The 22,824-nt window shown below is 40.7% G+C and overlaps 3 protein-coding genes across 3 annotated transcripts; 2 read left to right on the top strand and 1 right to left on the bottom strand.

Moving 5' to 3' along the window:
• Positions 1 to 858: 858 nt before the first annotated feature.
• On the top strand, positions 859 to 4,878 carry sarm1 (sterile alpha and TIR motif containing 1). Its single transcript, XM_054604670.1, has 8 exons — positions 859 to 1,334; positions 2,126 to 2,744; positions 2,842 to 3,054; positions 3,178 to 3,269; positions 3,350 to 3,676; positions 3,788 to 3,977; positions 4,294 to 4,415; positions 4,767 to 4,878. The coding sequence occupies exons 1-8, from the start codon at positions 859 to 861 to the stop codon at positions 4,876 to 4,878; spliced, it is 2,151 nt and encodes a 716-aa protein (XP_054460645.1).
• A 1,405-nt stretch (positions 4,879 to 6,283) lies between these two features.
• Positions 6,284 to 11,739, bottom strand: slc46a1 (solute carrier family 46 member 1). The gene is made up of 6 exons (XM_054596764.1): positions 11,002 to 11,739; positions 9,864 to 10,255; positions 9,272 to 9,750; positions 8,551 to 8,634; positions 8,205 to 8,361; positions 6,284 to 8,059 (listed from the first exon to the last, which is right to left on the bottom strand). Exons 1-6 carry the CDS (start codon positions 11,305 to 11,307, stop codon positions 8,005 to 8,007), a joined length of 1,473 nt encoding a protein of 490 aa, XP_054452739.1. The 5' UTR covers positions 11,308 to 11,739; the 3' UTR covers positions 6,284 to 8,004.
• A 2,405-nt stretch (positions 11,740 to 14,144) lies between these two features.
• Positions 14,145 to 21,575, top strand: LOC129089502 (solute carrier family 13 member 2-like). Its single transcript, XM_054596899.1, has 12 exons — positions 14,145 to 14,246; positions 16,728 to 16,856; positions 16,964 to 17,100; positions 17,421 to 17,680; positions 18,028 to 18,220; positions 18,904 to 19,026; positions 19,121 to 19,330; positions 19,461 to 19,555; positions 20,477 to 20,592; positions 20,686 to 20,847; positions 21,002 to 21,139; positions 21,447 to 21,575. Exons 1-12 carry the CDS (start codon positions 14,145 to 14,147, stop codon positions 21,573 to 21,575), a joined length of 1,794 nt encoding a protein of 597 aa, XP_054452874.1.
• Positions 21,576 to 22,824: the final 1,249 nt, after the last annotated feature.

The following is a 22,824-nucleotide window of genomic DNA, read 5'->3' as shown; positions in this document are numbered from 1 at the left end:
TTAATCTACAATGTAGAAAAATAAAATAAAGAAAAACCATTGAATGAGAAGGTGGTACTGGTACTGTATATAATTCCTCTTAATAAAACAATTACACAGGCTAGTGTAGATAGCTATCAGAAACAATGGTATTGTGGCTCAGAAGTGTTTCTCCTCCTCGTCCAGCAGAGGGCCTGCAGTGTTTACAGACATCTATGGGCTCAGTGAGCACGAGCCGACCGGCTGTGATGCAGGGAGGAAGGGGGTGCTCCTTTCTCCTCTTCATCACTGCTAGTATCCGGATACAGACAGCCTGCGGATGCTGATCGAAGGATGCGATCGGGCCGGAATCTTATTTAGTATTTCTGCTTAGAGACGAGCTGCTACAGTGCGTCAGATAAAGTGGGAGGAATACATTTATGAAGAAAACAGGTCTTTTTTTTATTTATTTTTAATACATATATAGACAACAATAGATCTGCTTTATCCTCTTTCAGTTCAAAGTCCTGTGTGCTGTGATCTGGCCTCTTTAAGGACTCTTCTGCAAACAGACTGTGTGGATGCATGAAGTCATCTATTGGTCGGTGGGATAAAGGAGACAAAGCAGCAGCTGATGACTCAGGATGATCAGGATCTGCTTTTGAGTCTGTATGGGCTCACTGTATGACAGAGAGAGAGAGAGAGAGAGAGAGAGAGAGAGAGAGGGTGATGCAAATGGGTGAAAGCTGTCACTTTTGATTCACAGCTGTGATTTACAACTGAGGCCTTGCGTGACTGGCGGCAGCAGGCTGGAGATCAGTGGATGAGGAGGATCTCCACAAGCCTTTGTATACAAACACATTGTTGCGTCTGCGGAGAGTGACGCGTTTCTGCCGGTAGATGCTCTTGTCTCTGACGCTCTTCCTGTGGAGGCTCTACCGACATTTCTCCATCATGTTCAGCTCAGAAAGACTCACAGTCCCGGAGTATGTCAGCCGGCTGCAGAGAGGGAGGAGCGGACCCGGACCCGCATCGGGCTCTGAACCCAAAGCAGTCTCTCCAGGCATCCACGCCGACGTCCAGGCGGTGCTGAACACCTCCATCCCCGCCCTGCGCTCCGCCATCAGGAGGCTGAAGTCCTCCAGTGAAACCTCTGATTCGGATGAGACCCGCGGTGCAGTGGCGGAGCTCTTCCAGCTGGTGGAGGAGGCCTGGGTTTTGCCCGCTGTGGGCCGCCAAGTGGCCGAGGAGATCTGCAACAGGATCCGTCTGGATGGAGGCCTGGAGCTGCTGCTGCAGCTTCAACAGACACCTGCTGTGGAGATCACCTATGAGTCTGCAAAGCTGCTGGAGCAGATACTGATCTCAGAGAACAGGTAGGCCTACTTTAACAGTATGATGCAGTTAATACAACAGCTTTAAATAACCTTTTTGGTGGCATGGATTTGTTGTTACTGTTGAGATTGTACGTTTGTTATTCTCCTTTATTTGTTTGAGGCCTTAATATATGTTTTTTGTACTTAAATGCATCAAATTGCACATTTTTCAATAGGGACAGGCAACTTAACAATATCACGCAATGCAATACAATAAAATACAATGGTAGGTGTTTCTGCCATATGATCTAGCCAAGACAAAATAACAAAAACAATTAATCAACATACAGTAATAGCCTAAGCTGACAACTTAAGCTAGTATTCTTTTTTCACTCCTTATACTATGTTTTAGGGCATATCTTTCTGATTAGTCTATTCATCAGTCTAAAACTGTGAAAAACACCTGTCATATAAGTCACATGTACCATTTTTGTTCGATCAGCAGTCTAGGACCAAACTATATATAATTTACAGTGATATAAAACAGAGAAAAGCATTCCGTACTCACATTTGAGAAGCTGGTACTGAAGACTCTTTAGTATTTTTGCTTGATGATTGACTTAAAGTACGAACCAATTCAGTCAAAATGGTTCTTTTGATCATCCTATTCATTAATTGTCTTATCGTTTCAGGCCCAGTTGATTAATAACTTGGTGTTACCAGCACTCACATGTTTGTGCCTCATTTATTCAGGAGTGTCTGTTTACTGTTCACTCACAGTGGCAGTCAGTTTAGCCATCTGATTTCATAAATCAAGTTTTGTCCTCATATTCACAAACTTCTGTTCACAGAGATTACATAGCACGTATGGGTCTGGGGGTCGTCCTCAACCTGACTCGACATCAGGAAGACGCCCAGCTGGCTCGCAGTGTCTCAGGGATCCTGGAGCACATGTTCAAACACAGCGAGGAGACGTCGGTCCACCTCATCTCTAACGGTGCCCTGGACGCCCTCCTCTTCTGGTGCCGAGGTACGGACCCCACTGTGCTGCGCCACTGTGCTGTGGCTCTAGCAAACTGTGCCATGTACGGAGGCCACCGCTGCCAGCGATTGATGATCGAGAAACAGGCCGCCGAGTGGCTTTTCCCACTGGCCTTTTCCAAAGAGGATGAACTCATTCGCTTCCACGCGTGTCTGGCCGTGACAGTGTTAGCTGCAAACAAAGAAATTGAGAAAGAGGTGGTGAAATCTGGAACCTTGGAGTTGGTGGAGCCGTTCATTGCTTCTTTGGACCCGGATGACTTTGCCCGCAGTTTGTTGGACAGTGCAGACTGCATGCAGGGTAAGACAGCGGCTGATCTGCAGCATCTTTTGCCATTACTGGATGGCACAAGAGCGGAAGGAAAGTGCATTGCAGCCTTTTACCTTTGTGTTGAGACCAGCATCAAGTCTCGCCAGCGCAACACTAAGGTACAATCAATGTCCACTCTCGTTATAGCTCAAAAGTTTAGGTGATACTGTCTGGAAGCTTTGTTGTGACTGAGTTTTAAATTGTGCTCCTTTCAAGATATTTCAAGAGATCGGAGCGGTGCAGAGCCTCAAAAGAATTGTCATGTACTCCACTAATGGCACGGCCTGCACCCTCGCCAAGCGGGCACTGAGCATGATGGGGGAGGAAGTGCCCAAACATATCCTGTCATGTGTGCCCAACTGGAAAACCTTTGAAGTGCAGACCTGGCTGCAGCAGGTTGGCTTTAGTGCCTACTGTGACCGGTTCCAGGTATGTTTGACAGTTTTATTACTCAACAGATATTTTAAAAACAGGCATAAAGGTCCAGCCAATATACAATATAGACATATCAGACACAATGTGCCTGATATGTCTATCCATCTTGCTGTGTAGGAGCTCCAGGTGGATGGAGACCTCCTGCTGAACATCACAGACCAGGAACTGAGCACTGATCTTGGCATGACTGCAGGCCTCACTCGCAAGAGGTAAGTGCTACAAACCTTTCAACACATGAGCAATGTAACACGAGTCGTAACAAAAACCTCTGTTCTGTCTCATTCTGCAGGTTTTTGAGAGACTTGCGTGTGTTGAAGACGTATGCCAACTACTCAACATGTGACCCAAACAATATGGCTGACTGGTTGGTTGAGGTGGACCCTCGTTTCCGTCAGTACACCTATGGCCTGGTCCAGTCAGGCGTGGATCGCAACATTGTCCAGAGCCTGACCGATCTGCAGCTCCAACACGACTGCCACATAGACAACGGAGTCCACAGGGCCAGGATACTCTCTGCTAACCGAAGGCCCTCAAAACCGTGCCACGCAGATGCCCAGCCTGCAGGGCCCGACGTGTTCATCAGCTATCGTCGGACCACCGGCTCCCAGCTGGCCAGGTCAGAACCGAAGCAGGACTAGTGGAGAAAAATCATGAAGAGGGAATGGACAAGGTCAGAATGTATGTGTACTCAAACTACATCTTTCTCATTTCCTTTCCATGTCCAAAGTCTTCTGAAGGTGCACCTGCAGGTCCGAGGATACAGTGTCTTCATAGATGTGGAGAAGCTGGAGTCCGGTAAATTCGAGGACAAACTGATCCAGAGCGTTCAGCGGGCCCGTAACTTCATCCTGGTCCTGTCCGCCAACGCGCTCGACAAGTGCATGGGTGACACCGCCATGAAGGACTGGGTGCATAAGGTCAGAAGTTTTTTAATTCGCTGCATGTGCGGAGACTCCATGTTGAAATGTTAGGTCACATTGTATCTATTTATTTTGCTCGAAACTTTAACTCTACTGCATCTTAAGCCCTTATCAAGATATTCTACATTTTAATTGATACAACAGCTGCTTGTGGAATTGTATTAGTCATATTCCATTCTTATTCCCTAACTGAAATATCCATCGAAATGACATGTTACATACACAATGTAGCTCAAGGGGGTAAGATGATGTTTTACATGTCTGGGCATTTTAGTATTTCACATTCTCAAAGGCATCCTCATTAATCTTTCAGGAGATAGCCACAGCCTTGGCTGGTAAGAAGAACATAGTTCCTGTCACAGATAAATTTATGTGGCCCGATCCCACATCTCTGCCGGAGGACATGAGAGCAATTCTGAACTTCAATGGAATCAAGTGAGTAACTGTATACACACAAATTAACCAAAGCCTAGCTGTGAAAAACATGTTGTTATTGTTTAGCACATCAGTGTTATTAGCAAAGCACATTTCCACATTACTCACCAACGGCTGTGTGGTGAACATGCAGTAAATTAATCAACAGGTTTGACAACTTTAGTTTGATTTGTGAACATCATTAATCTTTCAAAGCCTTTTTTATTACTTTGATGAAACATTTGTGAATACAAAGCGATAATTCTTTACTGTTTGCGATTCATGTTTAGCAGATCTGTAAAGTATGCATTAGAGAATGGGTGTGCTTTTAACGCACTTCATCAAATGCCTGTTGCACTTTTCTTGACACAGATGGTCCCATGAATATCAAGAGGCCACGATTGAGAAAATCCTACGCTTCCTGAAAGGACAACAAGACCAAACCGACGGCATAGACGCCTCCAAAGGGCAGAAAAATAAATAAACTGACATAAACTGTTTGATCTGAGCTATATAAAATACAAATGATACCAAACGCCACATGGCGTACTGTGAACATGCTGGCAGCTTTCCCCGCTCTGCCCAAATGCATGTGAAGTCAATTTGATGTAAAGCTTACATGCTCACACAAACACCTAGTATAGAAAGACCTAATATACTGCAAACAATAAATGAAAACCAAAAGGGGATTTTCAGATTGTACATAATTAACTGTAAGCCTTTAATCATAGTACCCTCATACTGCTGTTTATGTGTAATCAGGTAGAGAATATACGCCTTCCGTCTCTCAGGAAAAGAACTGTGATAGATCAGCCGTCATGGGCACTCCAGCAAACCACCAATAGCAATTTCTGAAGCATCCACTCACAAAAGTTATATGCAAACATCTTTTGTTTAACTCCAAAGCAGGTCTCTGACTTTGCTGGCGGCTGTGGCGTAGTGGAGAGCAAGGTAGTTCTCCAATCAGAGGGTCGGTGGTTCGATACCCGGCTTCGGCAGTCGATGTGTCCTTGGGCAAGACACTTAACCCCAAGTTGCTCCCGAAGGCTTGCCATCGGTGTGGACTGGATGTTGCATGAATGTTAGTTAGAGTCTGATGGTGGCACCTTGCATGGTAGCCTGTCATCAGTGTGTGAATGGGTGAATGATATGTAATATACTACTGATTGTAAGTCGCTTTGGATAAAAGCGTCTGCTAAATGACTGTAATGTAATGCTGACATACATGTTTTTATGTTATGGTCGTGATAGAAAATAAACTGTTTCTTGCAGATGCATTGAAGTGATCATGATGAGAGTATTATCTAAGCTAAAGGCATGCCATATTGTAAAAATTTAAAATGAGCTACATGCCTTAAAACTGTACCCAAAATGTAATCAATTACAGGTTTAATGAGTGTTCAGGCAACGAAAATGCGCACGTATTATTAAACCTTTCCTTCCTACTGTATTAACAACGTTAAATTTAATCAACATGAACTTCAGGAACTGTTGACTCATTGAAAATGATTCCATCTATGTTACAGAGCGTCTTGTAGACTGCCGTTACATCATACTGTAATACATAAAACTATAATTTAATACGGTTGACTTGAAATTTCATTCACCACAGTGTTAAGTCTGATAAGTTATTATTTGTACGCTTTGCAATTCATACTGTCATATAGTCATCAACATGTATTGGTCTCATATTGTTCTGTAAAATAACACTCCTGTAGCCTGAATTCAACCGCTGTTCTGCTTGGCTTTTATCTAATCTTGCCTTAATGTTGTTTGCATTTTAAGTCCAGCTGATTTTATTTATTAAATGAGTAATTGACATTAGCTTTTTTTCCCAAGTAAGACAGGATTTCATTTTTAATCATCATGTTTTTTAATGTTCTCAATGTAAAACAAACATAATTTCATCCCTTTATTTGAAACATGGTGAAAAATAAAAGGTGATGTAAATAAAATTAACAGTGAAATCCTTTATATGAACTTCACTTAATCACATGTGGCATGTAAAATGAAACAAATAGAACCATCGTTTTTTATCAAAATGATCCAGTTCTCTTACAATAAATAAAATGATTTCAACTTATAAATATTGCACAACTGATTACAACAAAGAGAAGACAGTTTTGTCACACAATTCGTCTGAAGAAAAAATCGTCATGCTGATCAATTCACAGTAGCTGAGTTAATACATAATTTAACCTCTTAACTTCCCTTTGTGCATTTTAAAGCAGATTTGGCATCTCTTGTTCCCTCATTGTGCATCTTGGACCTGACCCCTGTGTGCATGTCGGCTGTGGACCTGAGCTCTGGGACTATCCAGTGTTGTTTGTGGTGGAGGGAAGAGGGTCAACATGTAACTCATTATTCCCCGGCTGCCGTACAGTTTCTCTCCCTCTCTCTGCTGTGGATTACTGAGAGTTAGGTTTGGACATGCCCTGACATAACATGAATCTAAGGTTAAACTTCACCGTTTGAGGGTTCTAGAGAGAACATCCACTAATAGATTGAGGATACCTAGGCAAACAGACAGTAGTGGAAAAGGTACTTGGTTTGCTCAAAGTAGCAGAACCACATTTAAAAATGACTGTTAAAATAAACATTATGCATTTAAAACTTTATTTTTATAAAAATACAAAAAATGTAAAATACCAAAAACAAAAGTACCTAAATTACATTATTGGATTATAATAATTTATCACTCGTATGCAGCAGCTGGCAAAGGTGGCTCATTTTAACTACTTTATGTACTGTTGGGTAGCTTGTGAATATGCCCCTGGGGATCAAGTAAGTCTTACCCTATATATATATGAAAAACAAAATAAACTTAAGTAGTAACTTATCTAAGAAGTGATAAGTAAAAAATTACAATATTTGCCTCTGAATTGTACAAAAAGATAAGTACATTTCACCTTTGCACCGAGTTGACTAGATAGGACAAGGATGTGATAGCTGAAAACTGATTTATTTTGTCAAAAAACCAAATCTTTAAGTCAAATAAACTTAAGCTTCACCCATTCTATGTGATCTTAATTTGTAGATCTGAAGCATTTCTCAAAAAAAACGAGGTTATATCTGTCACCTCCCTTTTGACCCTCTGTGAACTCACTTTGATGCACCCATGCTTTATATGTTTTGGAGTTTCCTCCTATTAGAGTTAGCACCTTAACCTGTAGTGTGTTATCTGAGCTATAGCGATTCATACATTCAAAATGGAAATGTAAGGCACGCTCTTTGGCACTATTACGCGGTATTGAAATGTATAGAATCACAAAATAAAAGCATATATCAAACCTTATTCATTACTCCATTTGTATAAATGCCATGATGAAACATCATAGGACTGTGGTTAGTTTTTAGGGCCAGCAAAGGTTTGACAAAGCCCCAGTCTCCACTATCTAATTATTAAGACAGAGGAGGTTTAACAGTCATGTCAGTCAGTCAGATTCTTGATTCTTCATCTTCTGTTCTTGATCACTTTGGTGTGACTTGAACGGATCCCTTGTCAAAAGTCTCTCCCCTCACCACAGATGGATGTCTGTGTCAGAGCCGCTCACCTCTTAGACTGACACCAGGATGAACTTTAACTCTGTGACATGTTCCTCTCTTCAGGTCAGGACGCCATGGAGTCTCTGTGATCTCTCCTATTGTCTAAACATTGCAGGGTCCTTTAAAAACAAACATAAAAAATGGTTAATCATATATTCTGCTTGTCTTAAAAGGTGCTGATTGTCTTGCTTTTGTAACTAGAATTCACTAATAAGAAAATAACTAAAAGTTCCATTATTCCAATTAGGCAAGAGCAACACTCACCCAATTATTCCAGCAGGGATGAAGAGGATGATGGCGGCAAGAAGGAAAGGGAAGCCCTTCATGAATTGCAGTGTGGCTGGGTAGAGGGAATTGAAGAGGCCACTGCCCACCAGAAAACATAAACTCTCCACACAGGCAACACAGGCAAACAGGACACCTGGGAGGAAGTACAAACACACACCAATGTAAACAACCTGCAGGACGCAAGCAGTCCCTCATTAAAAAAGTGACATACACTGCACTGTAGCATTATAACACTGATCTATGTATAATAATTAAAATGCTGTGTTAAAAACAATATGTTTAAAACATCCGTATAGTATTTAGTTAATGTTCAGTGACTGACCTTGTTCTGATGGGCCCACCAACTTAGACAGCTTTGACCTGAGCACAGGCGTTACAGCCATGAAGAGGAAACACAGACCATAACCTGGTGACAAAACAAATCTAAAGGTATCAGCTGAAGAGTTATACTGTACATTGTGAAACAGTGTAACCAATTTGAGACATGCTAAATTATAAAATTATGTTTCTGCATTTGTATGTATGTATTTTTCTTATACGTTCTTTTTCTTCCATAAAATTAACTATACATTATTATTATTATATACTTTACAATCTCTGAAATCCTCACCACATTGCACGGTTAAACTTTTGTGGCAATAACCAGAAGTACTTAGTTTTTTTATTGCCTGGTTTCACATAAGGCTTGTTCAGTTTTTCACTTGCTGAGCTGGACTTATGAAAGCTGATAATGTGAGATTATTTTCACCTGTGGCTGAAAAAGAGTGCATGTTATCAAAACCTTTAGGTAGAGTTGGAAAAGCGCAAATAAAGGAGGATAATAAAAGTGAAAACGGTATATTACATTTCAGTGTAATATCATTCAAAGGCTATTTTAGTTATATGTCATCATTCCTTATAAAAGCTGAATGTGCTTAGATATGCTCAATAAGACATTGAAGTCATTGCATTTGCTGTTTACTTTTTCTTATGGATAGGAAACCCTTTAGACAGAAAACCATCCACAATCTGGAGGTCACAAAACTTATTCTAGATTATCTCACCTGTGAACATGAGCTGGGTGGTGTCGGCTACAGAGAAGACCACCAGCCCGATGATATTGGAGGCCAGACCCACTAGAGCCACCCAGGAGTCCTCCAGGCAGCGCTGCATGATCTTCAGCCCCAGCAGACTGCTCAGGTAGGCCAGGTGAAGAGCTGCTGATCCGTAGCCAATGAGGTCCGGCCCCCAGCACAACGGTGAGCTCAGCTCATACAACACATACAAATCCCTGCTGCCCATGTGCACAGTCACCACGACAAAGAAACACAGCATGTAAAGCCACAGCTTGCATCTGTGAAGTCTTCCACCTGCCTCACTGGTGCTGCCTCCCGTTGAGAAGAGGTGCCAGGCCACTTTATAGTGGCGAGAGGTGAGGAGCTTGGCACAGGGGTCTGGCAGGACGGACTCACAGACAAACAGGTAAGCGTACAGAGCGGAAGCCAAGTTAGTGGCCAGGACCAGCCAGAATGGATTGATGTACCTAAACAGAGGCATGACAACATAATGGTAATGATTACTAATTCAGATAGCAAAGATTTAGATTTTGACCAATGGCTAAATGGCACCGACTGTACAAAAACACACATTTCTTACCCTTGTGCTTGCCGCCACTTTCCTCCGATGATGCTTGCTAGCATCCCCGAAAGGCCCAGACAAGCCTCCAAGATCGCCACTCTGAAGGTGCGGGACCTTCGGTCGCTGGTGTCGGCCACATATGCAAAACAGCCTGCCAGGACGGCGTTGAAATCACCTGAAAGGCCACTAAGCAGCCTGCCCACTAGAAAGTAGACCACAGGCAGCTTCAGGTACATCACCACCAGGTAAACCACTGCTTGGAAGGCCATGCCCAAGTTGGGGATGATAAGGACGGGTCTGCGACCTGCGAAGTCACTCCACGAGCCCAGGAGAGGCACCACCAACAGGCCTACAGAAAAGCCCCCGAGACTGATGTACAGGTTCCAGTGGGCGGTCAAGGTTTCCACCTCCTGCAAAAAAAGTGTCAGCCGGTCAACTACATTTATACCCATAATAACATTTACCTTGGATCCTATGTATAATGTCCCAGACTACATGTGTAAAACAAATCGTCACTGCTCTGGTGACTGGGACTGAAAATTGCTGATCCATGAAACCTTTGCTACTAGTTCTCGCTTAAAGTCAGTGAACCTGTTGTTTTGTGCATGATCATCGTTTCCCAGTTGCTTAGTTTCAACTTGTGACTGCTGTTCCTCTTTTGGTAAATGCTCAAAAATGAATTGCAGTTTCTTTTATTATATTTTAATCTATGCACCTGCATTTTAGGCACTGATGATTCTGCCTCTTTGAATCTTTACACTTAATCGTCACATTGCGATTTGAAAAAAATGCTTCAAAATGCATATATGTCCTTCATTGTGGCCTTTGCTTTTGTTGTGCAAGAATAATTTATGTCTTAATTTAGTCTGTGTACTGGATGCTTTTGTGTTGCATGTTTAGTGGCTTATAATATAGAAAACAATTTAATCTTTTAAAGTACATATTTCTAATAACATACTATGATTGTTCATGATTCACACCTGGTCTGCTTCTAATTGATCAACCGACACCAGCTGTGGCTTTCAGAAGAGATTTCATTTAAAACCCGTTCAGCTGTTCAGCTGTTCGCATAAATGAGAGTGAACAGCTGCCAGGTACGACCGTGGAGGTGCCTTCGAGCAAGGCACTATAGTGAGTGAGCGGTTCGGCTGCAGACCGTTTGAAGAGGGTCTGGAGGTGCGGAGCCATTGGTGCACTCCGACCTCTTGGAGCCGTTGTAGCCCAGGTCCTCGCTGATGCGGTCCCACAGGTACTGCGTGGACAGAGGCGACTGCAGGGCCAGGGAGAACATGGAGAGGAACAGCACCGGCTCCACGGACACCGGCAGCGAGCATCGCCACGGCGGGCGTGCGGAGCGGGTTGTCGGTGACGTTACATCGGGCTGCACGTGGGTTTCATCGTCGGTCGACTCAGCGCTGAGCACGTCGCCGGGGAGGATCGCTGCGGTGTCCGGCCCGTCCATGTTGCACCGACTTGGCTTCAGCTGGGAACGTTTGCCAACTAACTCCTTCCTGTAACGCTGAATAAAGGAAACGACACGGAGGCCGGTGAAAGCGTCAACTCAGCAGCCCCACCTGGACAAGGGGACGAATTACACATTTTGTTATCTAATGGGAGCTAATGAAACTTCATGTTTTTTTTTGTTTGTTTTTTTTAAGTTAAAATGTTGTTTCAAAGTATATTCTCCCAAAGTAGTCTGCTTTAAAAAAAAACCCACTGGAATCCAGTAATGTAATAACTACCAAGTGACTTTATTTTTACCTCCCTAAAATATAAATTACCATTAGTTTTTAAAACCTCCAAATACCAGACATGACATACTCTCTCCCTGCTACACACTACTACTCAGTTTAATTTATATAAATCATTATACATGCCATACTACCGCCCTGCTACACACTACTACTCAGTTTAAATTTATATAAATCACTACTACTACTCAGTTTCATTTATATAAATCATTATACATGAGCCCTGCTACACACTACTACTCAGTTTAATTTATATAAATCATTATACATGCCATACCTTGCTTTTATGTGGACTACATATGAAATGAGAACCACGGGACTGCTTTTTTTTTTAGCTCTAATTGGGTGTACAAAGGTTATCATTCTGGTTTATTTGATGCCCATTGATTTTATCTGCAGTCCCTGGCTAGATGTTTTTAAAAAAGCAGCTTAGAAATAGATTTAAAAAAGCATGTTTCCTAATATGTAACTTAACTATCATGCACCTTGTGCAATGGACATTAATATCAGTTCACATTCATGACAAGACAAGATGGCAGCAGAGGAAACTATTAAGATAGTGCTCCTGTAGTCAATTTTGTAAATCTATGTAAAGATTATTATTTTTTTTAAACTTCTCCAAACTTCTCTACTTATGACTCATAACTAATTCTAATGAAGTGTTAAGGATACATTAATTTGACTGGTTATTTTTAATAATTTTGGAGGAAGGTATTTGGCATACTACAGCAAACTTGCAATTTTCTATTGTGTATGTTAATTCTCCAATTGGTAGCCACATTTCTTTTAATATGAAATTGCAATTCTGTCCTCATAGGCGACATGTGAAAAGCGGTTTTCTTTGATTGCATTGGAGGGCATGTAAGATATTTCAAATAAAATGCACAATATATTTTGTTAAAGATGCAATTGAATTAACCAGACATCAACCAAAAATAATAATACTGTATTATCATAGTAACTGTTCGTTCTAGTTGATAGATACTGTAAAAATGATCGGTCAGAAAAGTTTGTGCAGGCAAAATTGTTATGTGGTATGTCTCACTGCATCGTCTCATTTACAATTTACTTCTTGTTCCGTATTTATATTAAACTCTGATCCTCTGACCACACTTCAACCCTAAACGTCCAGTTTGTCCAACCCTTTAGCAGCGTTCACATGTCACAATCCTACCAAGTAAACCCACTTTTTGTTTTTCATGTTTACACATTTAAAAGTTATGATATTGTCTTTAAAATCATTCTAACACTGTTTTGTTAAGAATAACATTTTTTTTTAAACTTTTTTTCCAAGTCTCTTTGAGAATTGCACTAGTATTTTTTCCTGTGAAGTAACCGTCAAGGACTTTGACCGTAATTTGATAGAAACTCAGGGTTGCCTCAAGCAATAAATCATCAATCATCACACTGTCTTGCGAAACCTTTTAACCTTCCCACTTCACTTCACACATCAACACACAGTAGGAGGATTATCTGGTTTGTCTACATTTTAGCCTCTAGCAGGCTTTTCATAGGAAATACAACATTGTGTTTCGGAAGTCACGCCCACACAATTTATTTACAAGACTATCAACCCTGTTATCTAATGGACTTTTGTTTTTTACACATTGCCCTCTTACGCTCCCTTTACAAGACATCAACAACACATTTATGACATTGTAGTTCCTATCAGTTATATGCAGGGGTTATGTTTTTACCTTTCAGAGTATCCGTCACATCTTACAGTCAAGATCAAGTATATATATTTTTTGTCCTGGTTGCTTACCTTAATAATAATAATAATAATAATCCATCCATCCATCTTCCGTAACCGCTTATCCAATTAAGGGTCGCAGGGGTGCTGGAGCCAATCCCAGCTGTCAATGGGCGAAGGCAGGGTACACCCTGGACAGGTCGCCAGCCTATCACAGGGCAGACATATATAGACAGACAACCACTCACGCTCACATTCACACCTACGGGCAATTTAGAGTCATCAATTAACCTTAGCTGCATGTCTTTGGACTGTGGGAGGAAGCCGGAGAACCCGGAGAGAACCCACGCTGACACAGGGAGAACATGCAAACTCCACACAGAAGGTTGTCCGGGAATTGAACCCGTGCCCCTCTTGCTGTGAGGCGACAGTGCTAACCACTACACCACCGTGCAGCCAATAATAATAATGATACATTTTATTTGTATAGCGCTTTAAAAGGTACTCAAAGGCACTTTTGGTAAAGAAACAATAAAACCAATAACAATGTAAACAACGCAGGGAGATGACATAACAGTTATAAACACAACAACAAACATACTTAATTAGGATCACAGGTTGAAAGCAAACCCCCCCCCCCCTCCTAAACACATGTAAACACACCCAGTATATGCAGGGCCCTCACTCTAAAGTTAATTTTTAATCTTTCTTGCAGGGTAATCTACTGTCCACACGGCCATATATATACTGTGACTTTCTGTTACTGTCTCTTAGTTAGTACAGTGGTGCGCAAATACATTTTTTTTCTTCTCTTGACTCTTCAATACTTTGGATGTCCATCACACCTTGTGGATCATGGCTGGGTTTCTTACGTGGTTGTGGAGGTATAGGAATTACATTGTGATAGTCCTGACACCTCTTTTACTTCTGCCTCTGCCCCTCGTCATCCCGACCCTGGTAAGAAACTAACCATGTGAATGAGTTTTTCTCCATATCTGCAGACATTTGTTAGACTTCAGACCTGCAGAATGGAGATGGAGTCTAATTGCATAATGTTTATTAGTCCAAAGCTATTCAATATGATACTTTTGCTGAATATGTGTGTATGCCTATATAAGTTAAAGTATGTGTTTCTGATATTGAGGTCAGGTAAATTCGCAACGCTTCTCCCAAAACTTTTGCAAAGATGAGGTTAGCAAGAAGGCCACTCAAGTGTAGCTTCAAAATGCTAAATAATGTACAATATGGGCAATTAAAGGCAGAGTGCAACTGTTTTCTCTCCATCAGTACTGATGCACATTTGGTGCAGTTTATTCATCAACTTTTACAACTACTGATTGAGAGCCATGCTGGAGAAGGGGTAAATAAAATCAATTGTGCTGTAGTAATGTGGCTATTTGAGGTAAATTAGCTTGATATGGTATATATAAAACATTTTTTTGTAGAGCACAAATTTCTTCTAACATCCTTTAACCACCCTCACCGCATATTTAGGGTTAGTGGCATATGGTTAATGGGAGCTGATCCGACTAACTTAGATGGGTCTGTCCGGTCGTATACCAAAACATACAGCCACGAGTCCAACATCAAAGAACGGATCTGATAGGACTTCACAGTTATATTATCATATCTGACCTTTGGCCAAAGGTGTAACAAAAAGATTAATGAACTACCTCGATGGTCATCATGATTAGGATTATGGGCATTATTATGGCTTATACAGGAATACCATAAATGCCCAACAAAACACAACTAGTTCCGTCACCAACATGAGCAGGGAAGTCTCTCAGTACTGTTGGTCTCCAACTCTGCAACCAGAGTCTTCATAGAGGCCACAGACTCTACATTATATCAGGCACAGGAAACAGACATGGCCTTTCTGCTTTCAGCACCTTCAAGTAAACTCCACCACAGTGATCAGGTGGCCGCTTACCAGTATGCACATACATCCGTCTATTAAGGAGGTCTGAGTGTAGAATAAATGATGCTCAAATTTCAACTCTTGCCTATGACATCAAACATCAACAATAGTTTTAAAGTCCTATAGCAATGTGATTTATGAGGAGTAAGCAGTGCAAAGGTTGCAGTGCACTGACCTTGGGTAACGCTCTGTTGTAAAAATGACTATAAGATAAGATAAGATAAGATAAGATAAGATAAGATAAGATAAAATAATCCTGTATTAGTCCCGCAGCGGGGAAATTTGCAGGATTACAGCAGCTATTAATGATACATTAAGAAAGTAGAAGGATAGATTGTCTTGGTGGTAGAGTTTGATATCAGAGAGAGGTGTTATTTAAAGTAGAGATATGATGAAATGGTAAAGAGGCCAAATAAGAGCCCATGACTGATGAAAGTGATTGATTCATTCTACCATAGAGAAGTCAGAAGAGTGTGACTAAAGTTTGGATCTTTTATTTTTAATTGTATGCTCTCTGATAGATGTATATTCAAACATGTATTATACTTTTTTTCTAATGCATACTAACATGCAATTCACTTGGGAGGTTGTATTAATACAATTTCACTGAGTAAATTATTATACTTGGTCTTTTGAATCAAATGAAAATCTATTTTCTGCCTTTTTTTTTTTTCAAAATTAATCATTCAAGTATTTTTGAGAGAGAGATTCCTATAGTTCTGTATTCAAATCTGTAGCCACATTTTGGGAAACCAAATGAAAATGATAATCAAAAGGGATCAAGGACCTCAGTCTGGAAGGTCATTTGTTGCTTTACATTGTCTATTGCTGCAACATGGCCAGGAAAGGCCCCATTCATTGACCCTTTGTACCATGTAATCTTTGACTATGATAAATTGAAAAGTGGGATCATGTTCAGGGGCTCAATCAGTCTCATTAATCAAGGACCACAACCTCTGTTCCCATTCAGCTCATCACAACTCCTGTACATTTTCAAAGAGACGAGTGTTTTATTTTGTTTCTGGTTCAGCTGTTGTAAATGGAACATACAGCAAAACAAGCACAAGGAAGTATCGAAATAGAAAAACCAGTTTCTGACTGTTATGTGTCAGTTATTTTGATGTTTGTATTGGCTCCGGACAATTACACAGACAAAAGCTTTGCTTTGTGTTACAAATAAATGTATATGTAATTTTTTAACGCCTGGTAGGGAATATTTCAACAGCAAAATTGCTACATCAAGCATATAAATGTAGCCTTTCCTGATTAAAAGGAATTTACACATTGGTTCCGACAGGTCTCAGAGAATGGTTAACCACGCTAACTGAACTTTAGTAAGTTTGCCAAAGTTAGGAAGTTTATGGTGAGTTATAGTTCCCTTACAGGCTTTTACGTGATTCTTTCTTGAGTAGCCATCACTTGTACACAATTGTTTAGTGCATTTTGATTTGTGTAACATACAGTATATACTTTGTATTAAGGCTGTTAAGGAACTCATTCCTTGTCTGTCATTACAGCAGGCAAAATGTGGCTTTGTAATAATCCTCATGGCTCTGTACTGGTGTACAGAGTGTATCCCTCTGGCGGTGACGGCCCTACTGCCGGTCATTCTCTTCCCCATGATGGGCATCATGGAATCAAGCGAGGTATTTCCATCAGTTTACTGTATACAAGCAATTTAACAAAACCACTTCTTTGAATTAGTTTGACTCAGATTTGGGTTTCTTTACTTGTTTTTTCTTGCCTCATCCAGGTTTGTATTCAGTACCTGAAGGACTCCAACATGCTCTTTATTGGTGGGCTGCTGGTGGCCATCGCTGTCGAGCACTGGAACCTGCACAGGAGGATCGCCCTTCAAGTGCTGCTTATCGTGGGGGTGAAGCCATCTCTGTGAGACTTTTACATTCTACAAACTGCATGTACAATATAAAGTATGTGTGGAAGAACTTGCCTGGCTTGCCCAGAGCCCTGACCTCAAACCCATCCAACACCATTGGCATTAACTAATATTCTTGTGGCTAATTGGGAGCAAATCCCTGCAGCCAGGTACCTAATGTTGTGGAAAGCCTTCCTAGAGGAGTGGAGGATGTTATAATGTAATTTTCGAGTCCACACACCTTTGACCATATCATGTATATAATTTATTTTCTGTTTCTCTTTACATGCTGTCTTCAACTTCCATCTAATTATTTGTTTTGCGTCCTCTCCAGCCTGATGATCGGTTTCATGGGCACCACAGCCTTTCTGTCCATGTGGATCAGCAACACGGCCTCCACAGCCATGATGCTGCCCATCGCCAACGCTGTGCTGCAGCAGCTCTGTGACACAGAGGCCAACGCTGAAGAGAGGGATTATAACCTGTCTGCTGCAACGGATGGTCAGGATAACCAGGCATTTGAGATGGGTGACACCAAAGAGAGCAAAGAGCTTAAACTAAAGGACAGCACCATCAGCATGGGTGAGTGTGACAGTCTTTTTTATGTTCTTTAAACTTTTCCTTTTTACATGTTGAAGAGTATTTCTTTTAGTTGCAATTTTTTTTTTTTACTGTTTTTGCTCTAATGATGTTTTGCAGATAAAGATGACCACAAAGGTATGAAGGAAAATGACATATCAGGTATTTTTTTGTTTTTTTTACTTTGTCTGTGAAGTTACCCCCTTTTTTAGAAGAGAATAATAAAAGGTCAAAACAGGCCCATTGCAACGTTGTTAACTGTGTTAAACAATTACAAAAAACTGGTAAAGCATGGAAGCCCAAACAGTAAATGTATGTTTCATTTAAGACACAACAATTAAGATTTATTTTTAATGCTGAAGGTCTGGACTCTGTCCCCCCAGAGGTTTGTGACAGGAGTCCAGAGGCCGAGCAGCGCAGACTGAAGAGGGAGCAGAAGTATCTGAAGCTGACGAAAGGCATGAGCCTTAGTGTTTGTTACGCAGCGAGCATCGGTGGGACGGCCACCCTCACTGGAACCACACCCAATGTCATCCTGAAAGGACAGATTGATGAGTAAGTCCTGCACAAATGCAGATAAATACACAACACAGAGATTAACAGATTGCAGATTAACTCTCTGGTCCTGGACTTTTTTTGTTAAAGAGAATAACTAAAGTCTGTTGACTTCAAGACTAAATTCAATCTGTGGACACAAACCAAGATACCCAGTTATATCTTCCTCTTCATTGTCTGGTGGGCCAAATTGACCGATTGCCATTCATTTTCATTCACAACTACAGTAGTAGGGTAATTATTTAGTCAACATTCATATGGTTTTGTTAACATTTTCCTAACTGATTGCATTGTTGAGATCTAGGCATGTGGCAACACTAGTTAGCCACAGTCTCTTTTAGAGTCAAAGTCTGTTAGGCTACACAGATGGACTTGACAAGTTCTAAACAAGTCTCTAGTTTGTGTTATTGTTGTTGTTAGGATTATTAGGGTGTGAAAAATATGTGTAGGATCACTCTTGTAGTTGCCAAGTGACCTCAATTTTAAAGCCATGTAAAGTAGATTTAACCACTAAATGGGTATATAAAGTGTTACATTACTCACCGATAAGGAATGAACAAAACAAGAAAAACACCCTGGTTGTTTTTATTCAACATGCTGGCAGTTGTAGGCCTGCGAGTCCACCCAGGTGTTTGGGTTCTACAGTTTTTGTGATCCCAATGTTTTCTTTTCATCATTGACAGACTCTTCCCAGAAAATGGAGGCATAATCAACTTTGCAAGCTGGTTTGGCTTCTCATTCCCCAACATGGTGCTGATGCTTGTCTTGTCTTGGTTGTGGCTTCAGTTTATGTTTTTGGGCTTCAAGTAAGTTTTGTGGACTGGTGTCATACTTTGCTCTATCTTTTGACTACATCCAGATTATTAAAACATTATTTATTTCAACATGTTGTTATTCCAGCTTCAAAAAGTCCTTTGGATGTGGCACAAAGAAAGATAGTGACAGGGAGGCATACCAGGTAATCAAAGATGAGTTCAAAAAGTTGGGCAGGATGTGCTTCGCCGAGGGTTGCGTACTGACTATCTTCACGTTGCTGGTTCTTCTCTGGTTTACCAGGGAGCCTGGGTTCATACCCGGCTGGGCCACTGTGCTCTTCAACAAAGACAAACCGTGAGTACAAGTCTGTCAATGTTGTATCTTTGTCTTTTAATCACTTCACTAGCCTCAAGATAGTAGCTTGAGTATTTTCGTAATCTTGTTGCATTAAAATGCAGACATTTCAAATGTGTTTGCTCATCAGGTACGTCACAGACGGCACCGTGGCCATATTAATGTCATCACTCTTCTTCTGCATCCCGTCCAAGTTGCCCAGATGCTGTGGGAGGTCCGAGGATGGTAAGTCAGCTGGCATGTTTCTAATTTGATCAACAGGTGCATTTTTATAAATGTCTTATTATAAAAAGGTGTATAAATTGACTCCTTTTTATTGAGGATTACATCAAAGGGTAATTTAAGTAATTGGCCTATTTTCATATTTATGCTGTCCTTTTTGAGAAACATTGATAAAATAGTGATTGGAAATGTATGATTTATGTTTTAAGAGGAATAAGACTAGGCGGAAGCAAGAAGGCATGCACGGGATCTCTTTCGGGATTCATTCACTGTTGCATCACATTTTATGTTTGCGGTTTAGTCTCATATGAAGATAGGAGTGCAGTTTTATGAGCACGTCTGTCCTCTAAGATACGAAAAATAACTTTTACTGCCCGTGAAAACTCATCTTGCTGATTCAGTGCTTTTTAATATATGTTATCCCAACTCCTTCCTGAGTTGTAGCCTGATAGCCCCAAGGTCAAGCCTGTACAACGGAACATGCTGTGCTGTTACTTAGACAAATTACTTTTGTATCAATGAAATGTATCTTTTCCCTGGGTAACTTAAGTAAAGCGTGTCTTGATCCTGCCTATAAGCAACAAGTTCTTTAGTACCCGTCAAAAAGTGGAAAAGCAGTGTGTTTTGTACACAGAGAAGTGACACAATGATTAACACACACTTAAAAGTAAAAGGTTTAAAAGCTATGAGGCAGACTTTGAGGTGCCATACTCCACTGAATCCACTTACAACAACACATTTTAAATATGATTTTAATGGCTTACCTGTTCATCACATATACTTTTTATCTTTACAGAACACATTTATGGTCACGGTATCTTATCTGTACACAATAAAAGCTCGGCTTTTTTTAAAGTTGGATTAGATTTATAATTTTTTATGACTGTCCTAACCAAAAACCTTTTTTTCTCCTTGTTGTAAAAGGTGCTCCTGCTGAAGCCCCTTCACCTCTTCTTAATTGGGACATCGTCCATGAAAAGATGCCTTGGAACATTCTTTTGCTTCTGGGAGGAGGTTTTGCATTGGCACACGGAAGTGAGGTAATGCAGTTGATCCTCATGTCCACATCTTTCTAAAAAATATATTTTCTTAAAATGTTTGGACCCTGATGTGTTTTCCCACCTTGCATATAGAAATCTGGACTTTCGATGTGGCTGGGGGAAAGTCTGATACCGCTGCAGAGCATCCCTCCTTTTGCCATCTCCATCCTGCTGTGTCTAATGGTGGCAATGTTCACCGAATGTTCCAGCAACACTGCCACCACCACATTGTTTTTGCCTATACTGGCCTCTATGGTGAGACAGGACATCATTCTCTCTCAATCTTTAAAAGAATACTTAGACATTTTTGAGCAAACAAACTGCCGTTCCTCATCAACAATGTAGCCTTGAAAGAATTATACCAACATATGTGTTAATGTCCCTTTTTTTATTTATTTGTTTAATCCAGGCAACCGCTATCAAGATACACCCACTGTACGTTATGTTTCCCTGCACCATATCTGCCTCGCTGGCCTTCATGCTGCCTGTAGCCACTCCACCCAACGCCATCGCCTTCTCCTACGGCAACCTGAAAGTCATGGACATGGTAAGACCTATCAGTAAAGATAGACCCCATAAGTGAGCATGTTGACATGCACACAGTATTTTGGATAAAGGCGCATTTCTAGCTTTTGGATAAACAGGCTTATATTAATCCTTAAATCTAAACATTGTCATCTGTTTGCACACACACTATATCCTTAATATTACCATGGAAACTAACCCCAGGCAGATTGAGCACCAAATGCTGTGTGTATATTGTCAAATTAGTAATAATACCTATTCTGATAGGGAGTTCACAAAACACTGTATCCAAATCTAATAGCTTTATGTTGTTTTTCTGGTTGTTCCAGGCCAGAGCTGGATTCATCCTGAACTTTGTTGGAGTCTTAACCATCAACATTGCCATTAACACGTGGGGTGTGCCCATGTTCCAGCTGAATACCTTTCCCAGTTGGGCTAATGTCACCAAAACTCCTTGAATGTGAACTCAGGAAATTGGACACGGAGAAATTGGGGGAGAACTGGAGGACTGGGCTGACAGGTGACTTAGTATTTTTATTTAAAGCCCAATACTCCAGCCAGCACAGCGTGATGTGCATTGAGGCCTGTTCTTGAGACGGGTTATTCAAAGCAACATTCAATCTTATATCCTCCCTCACATTGTGATGCTCATCAGAAACCAGCTGGACATGCTGACTGGAAACATTGGAGCACCTTTTGTTGATGTTTTGACTGAATTTGAGTGAGTTTAGTCCATCTAGATAAAAAATCTCCTGGACTTTCAACCAAGCACATTTTTATAAATTCCATAATAACCTTTAATCATTGTAAATGGAGTGTTATCACAGGGTGAGCAGCTATCTGGAGAAGGAATGAAACAAACAAAAAAAGGCAAATATAAAATATTTGTAAATATATCCCTCAGTGTGGAGCTCTACCCTCCGCCCTGAGGCCCTCCCACCATACGGGTAAAGGCATATGCACATGCTTCATACAGTAGCCTGTACTAGTCATTTCAAACACCATATTGCATTCAGTTATACATTCAGTCAAACATCATTAGGATCGTTATTGTGATTCCGTTGCTGTTATATAGTGATAATACTATGAGAACTACCATTCCATTGTCTTTTCAAACTAGCCGTTGAGCTAGCCGCAAATGGCTACGGTTAGCATATGGCTAAACTATTAGCAACATTTTCTCTTCATTTCTGAAATGCTTCACCAATATTGTCGATCTTCCTTTTTTGATAAGTCCGTCTTCTTCTTTTGGATTGCTTTTTAGTGTATGCATGTCGTTGCCAATGCTGGAATAGAAACTTTTCTTGCAGGATATTCTGCTATTTAAATTAGATCTTCCAAAAGCCTGAAAACATTGCCAAGAGAAGGAATAATTGAATTACAATTAAGGAAGGGTTATTATGTTGTTTTTGTCCAATAATGCCAAAAATAAACTGCCTACCACAGCTTTAAGTCTTCTCTTTAAATATAATGCATAGTATAATTGTTGTCTGAATAAAATGAGTCTTGGCACAATAGAGAACCATAATTATCCTTACGTTCTCAGGTATAGAGCAAATTATACACACTGTACTACATGCATATACAACAATAGAATATTCAGCTTCCAGGAAAATAAATCTTTGGAATAGAGATGCTGCAGGATCAAGGGCTCACTGTATTTATGCGACTGTTATGACTGTTATATTTAATTTAATGATGGGATGA

Source organism: Anoplopoma fimbria, chromosome 1 (genome assembly GCF_027596085.1).
Source record: "Anoplopoma fimbria isolate UVic2021 breed Golden Eagle Sablefish chromosome 1, Afim_UVic_2022, whole genome shotgun sequence".
Taxonomy (NCBI): Eukaryota; Metazoa; Chordata; class Actinopteri; order Perciformes; family Anoplopomatidae; genus Anoplopoma; species Anoplopoma fimbria.
This window is presented reverse-complemented; position numbering and strand designations above follow the sequence as displayed.

What these genes read in the sequence shown, in the direction of transcription:
- slc46a1 (XM_054596764.1), bottom strand. Translation starts at nt 11,307, where the DNA reads ATGGACGGGCCGGACACCGCAGCGATCCTCCCCGGCGACGTGCTCAGC. An exon ending in CACCCAGCTCATGTTCACAG is followed by an intron (nt 8,635 to 9,271) that starts GTGAGATAATCT and finishes TTTTGTCACCAG; the next exon opens with GTTATGGTCTGTGTTTCCTC. An exon ending in ATCCCTGCTGGAATAATTGG is followed by an intron (nt 8,060 to 8,204) that starts GTGAGTGTTGCT and finishes TTGTTTTTAAAG; the next exon opens with GACCCTGCAATGTTTAGACA.
- LOC129089502 (XM_054596899.1), top strand. Translation starts at nt 14,145, where the DNA reads ATGGCTGGGTTTCTTACGTGGTTGTGGAGGTATAGGAATTACATTGTG. An exon ending in CAGCATGGGTGAGTGTGACA is followed by an intron (nt 17,681 to 18,027) that starts GTCTTTTTTATG and finishes TTAATGCTGAAG; the next exon opens with GTCTGGACTCTGTCCCCCCA. An exon ending in CTGAAAGGACAGATTGATGA is followed by an intron (nt 18,221 to 18,903) that starts GTAAGTCCTGCA and finishes CATCATTGACAG; the next exon opens with ACTCTTCCCAGAAAATGGAG.
- sarm1 (XM_054604670.1), top strand. Translation starts at nt 859, where the DNA reads ATGCTCTTGTCTCTGACGCTCTTCCTGTGGAGGCTCTACCGACATTTC. An exon ending in CCTACTGTGACCGGTTCCAG is followed by an intron (nt 3,055 to 3,177) that starts GTATGTTTGACA and finishes CTTGCTGTGTAG; the next exon opens with GAGCTCCAGGTGGATGGAGA. An exon ending in TGAAGGACTGGGTGCATAAG is followed by an intron (nt 3,978 to 4,293) that starts GTCAGAAGTTTT and finishes TTAATCTTTCAG; the next exon opens with GAGATAGCCACAGCCTTGGC.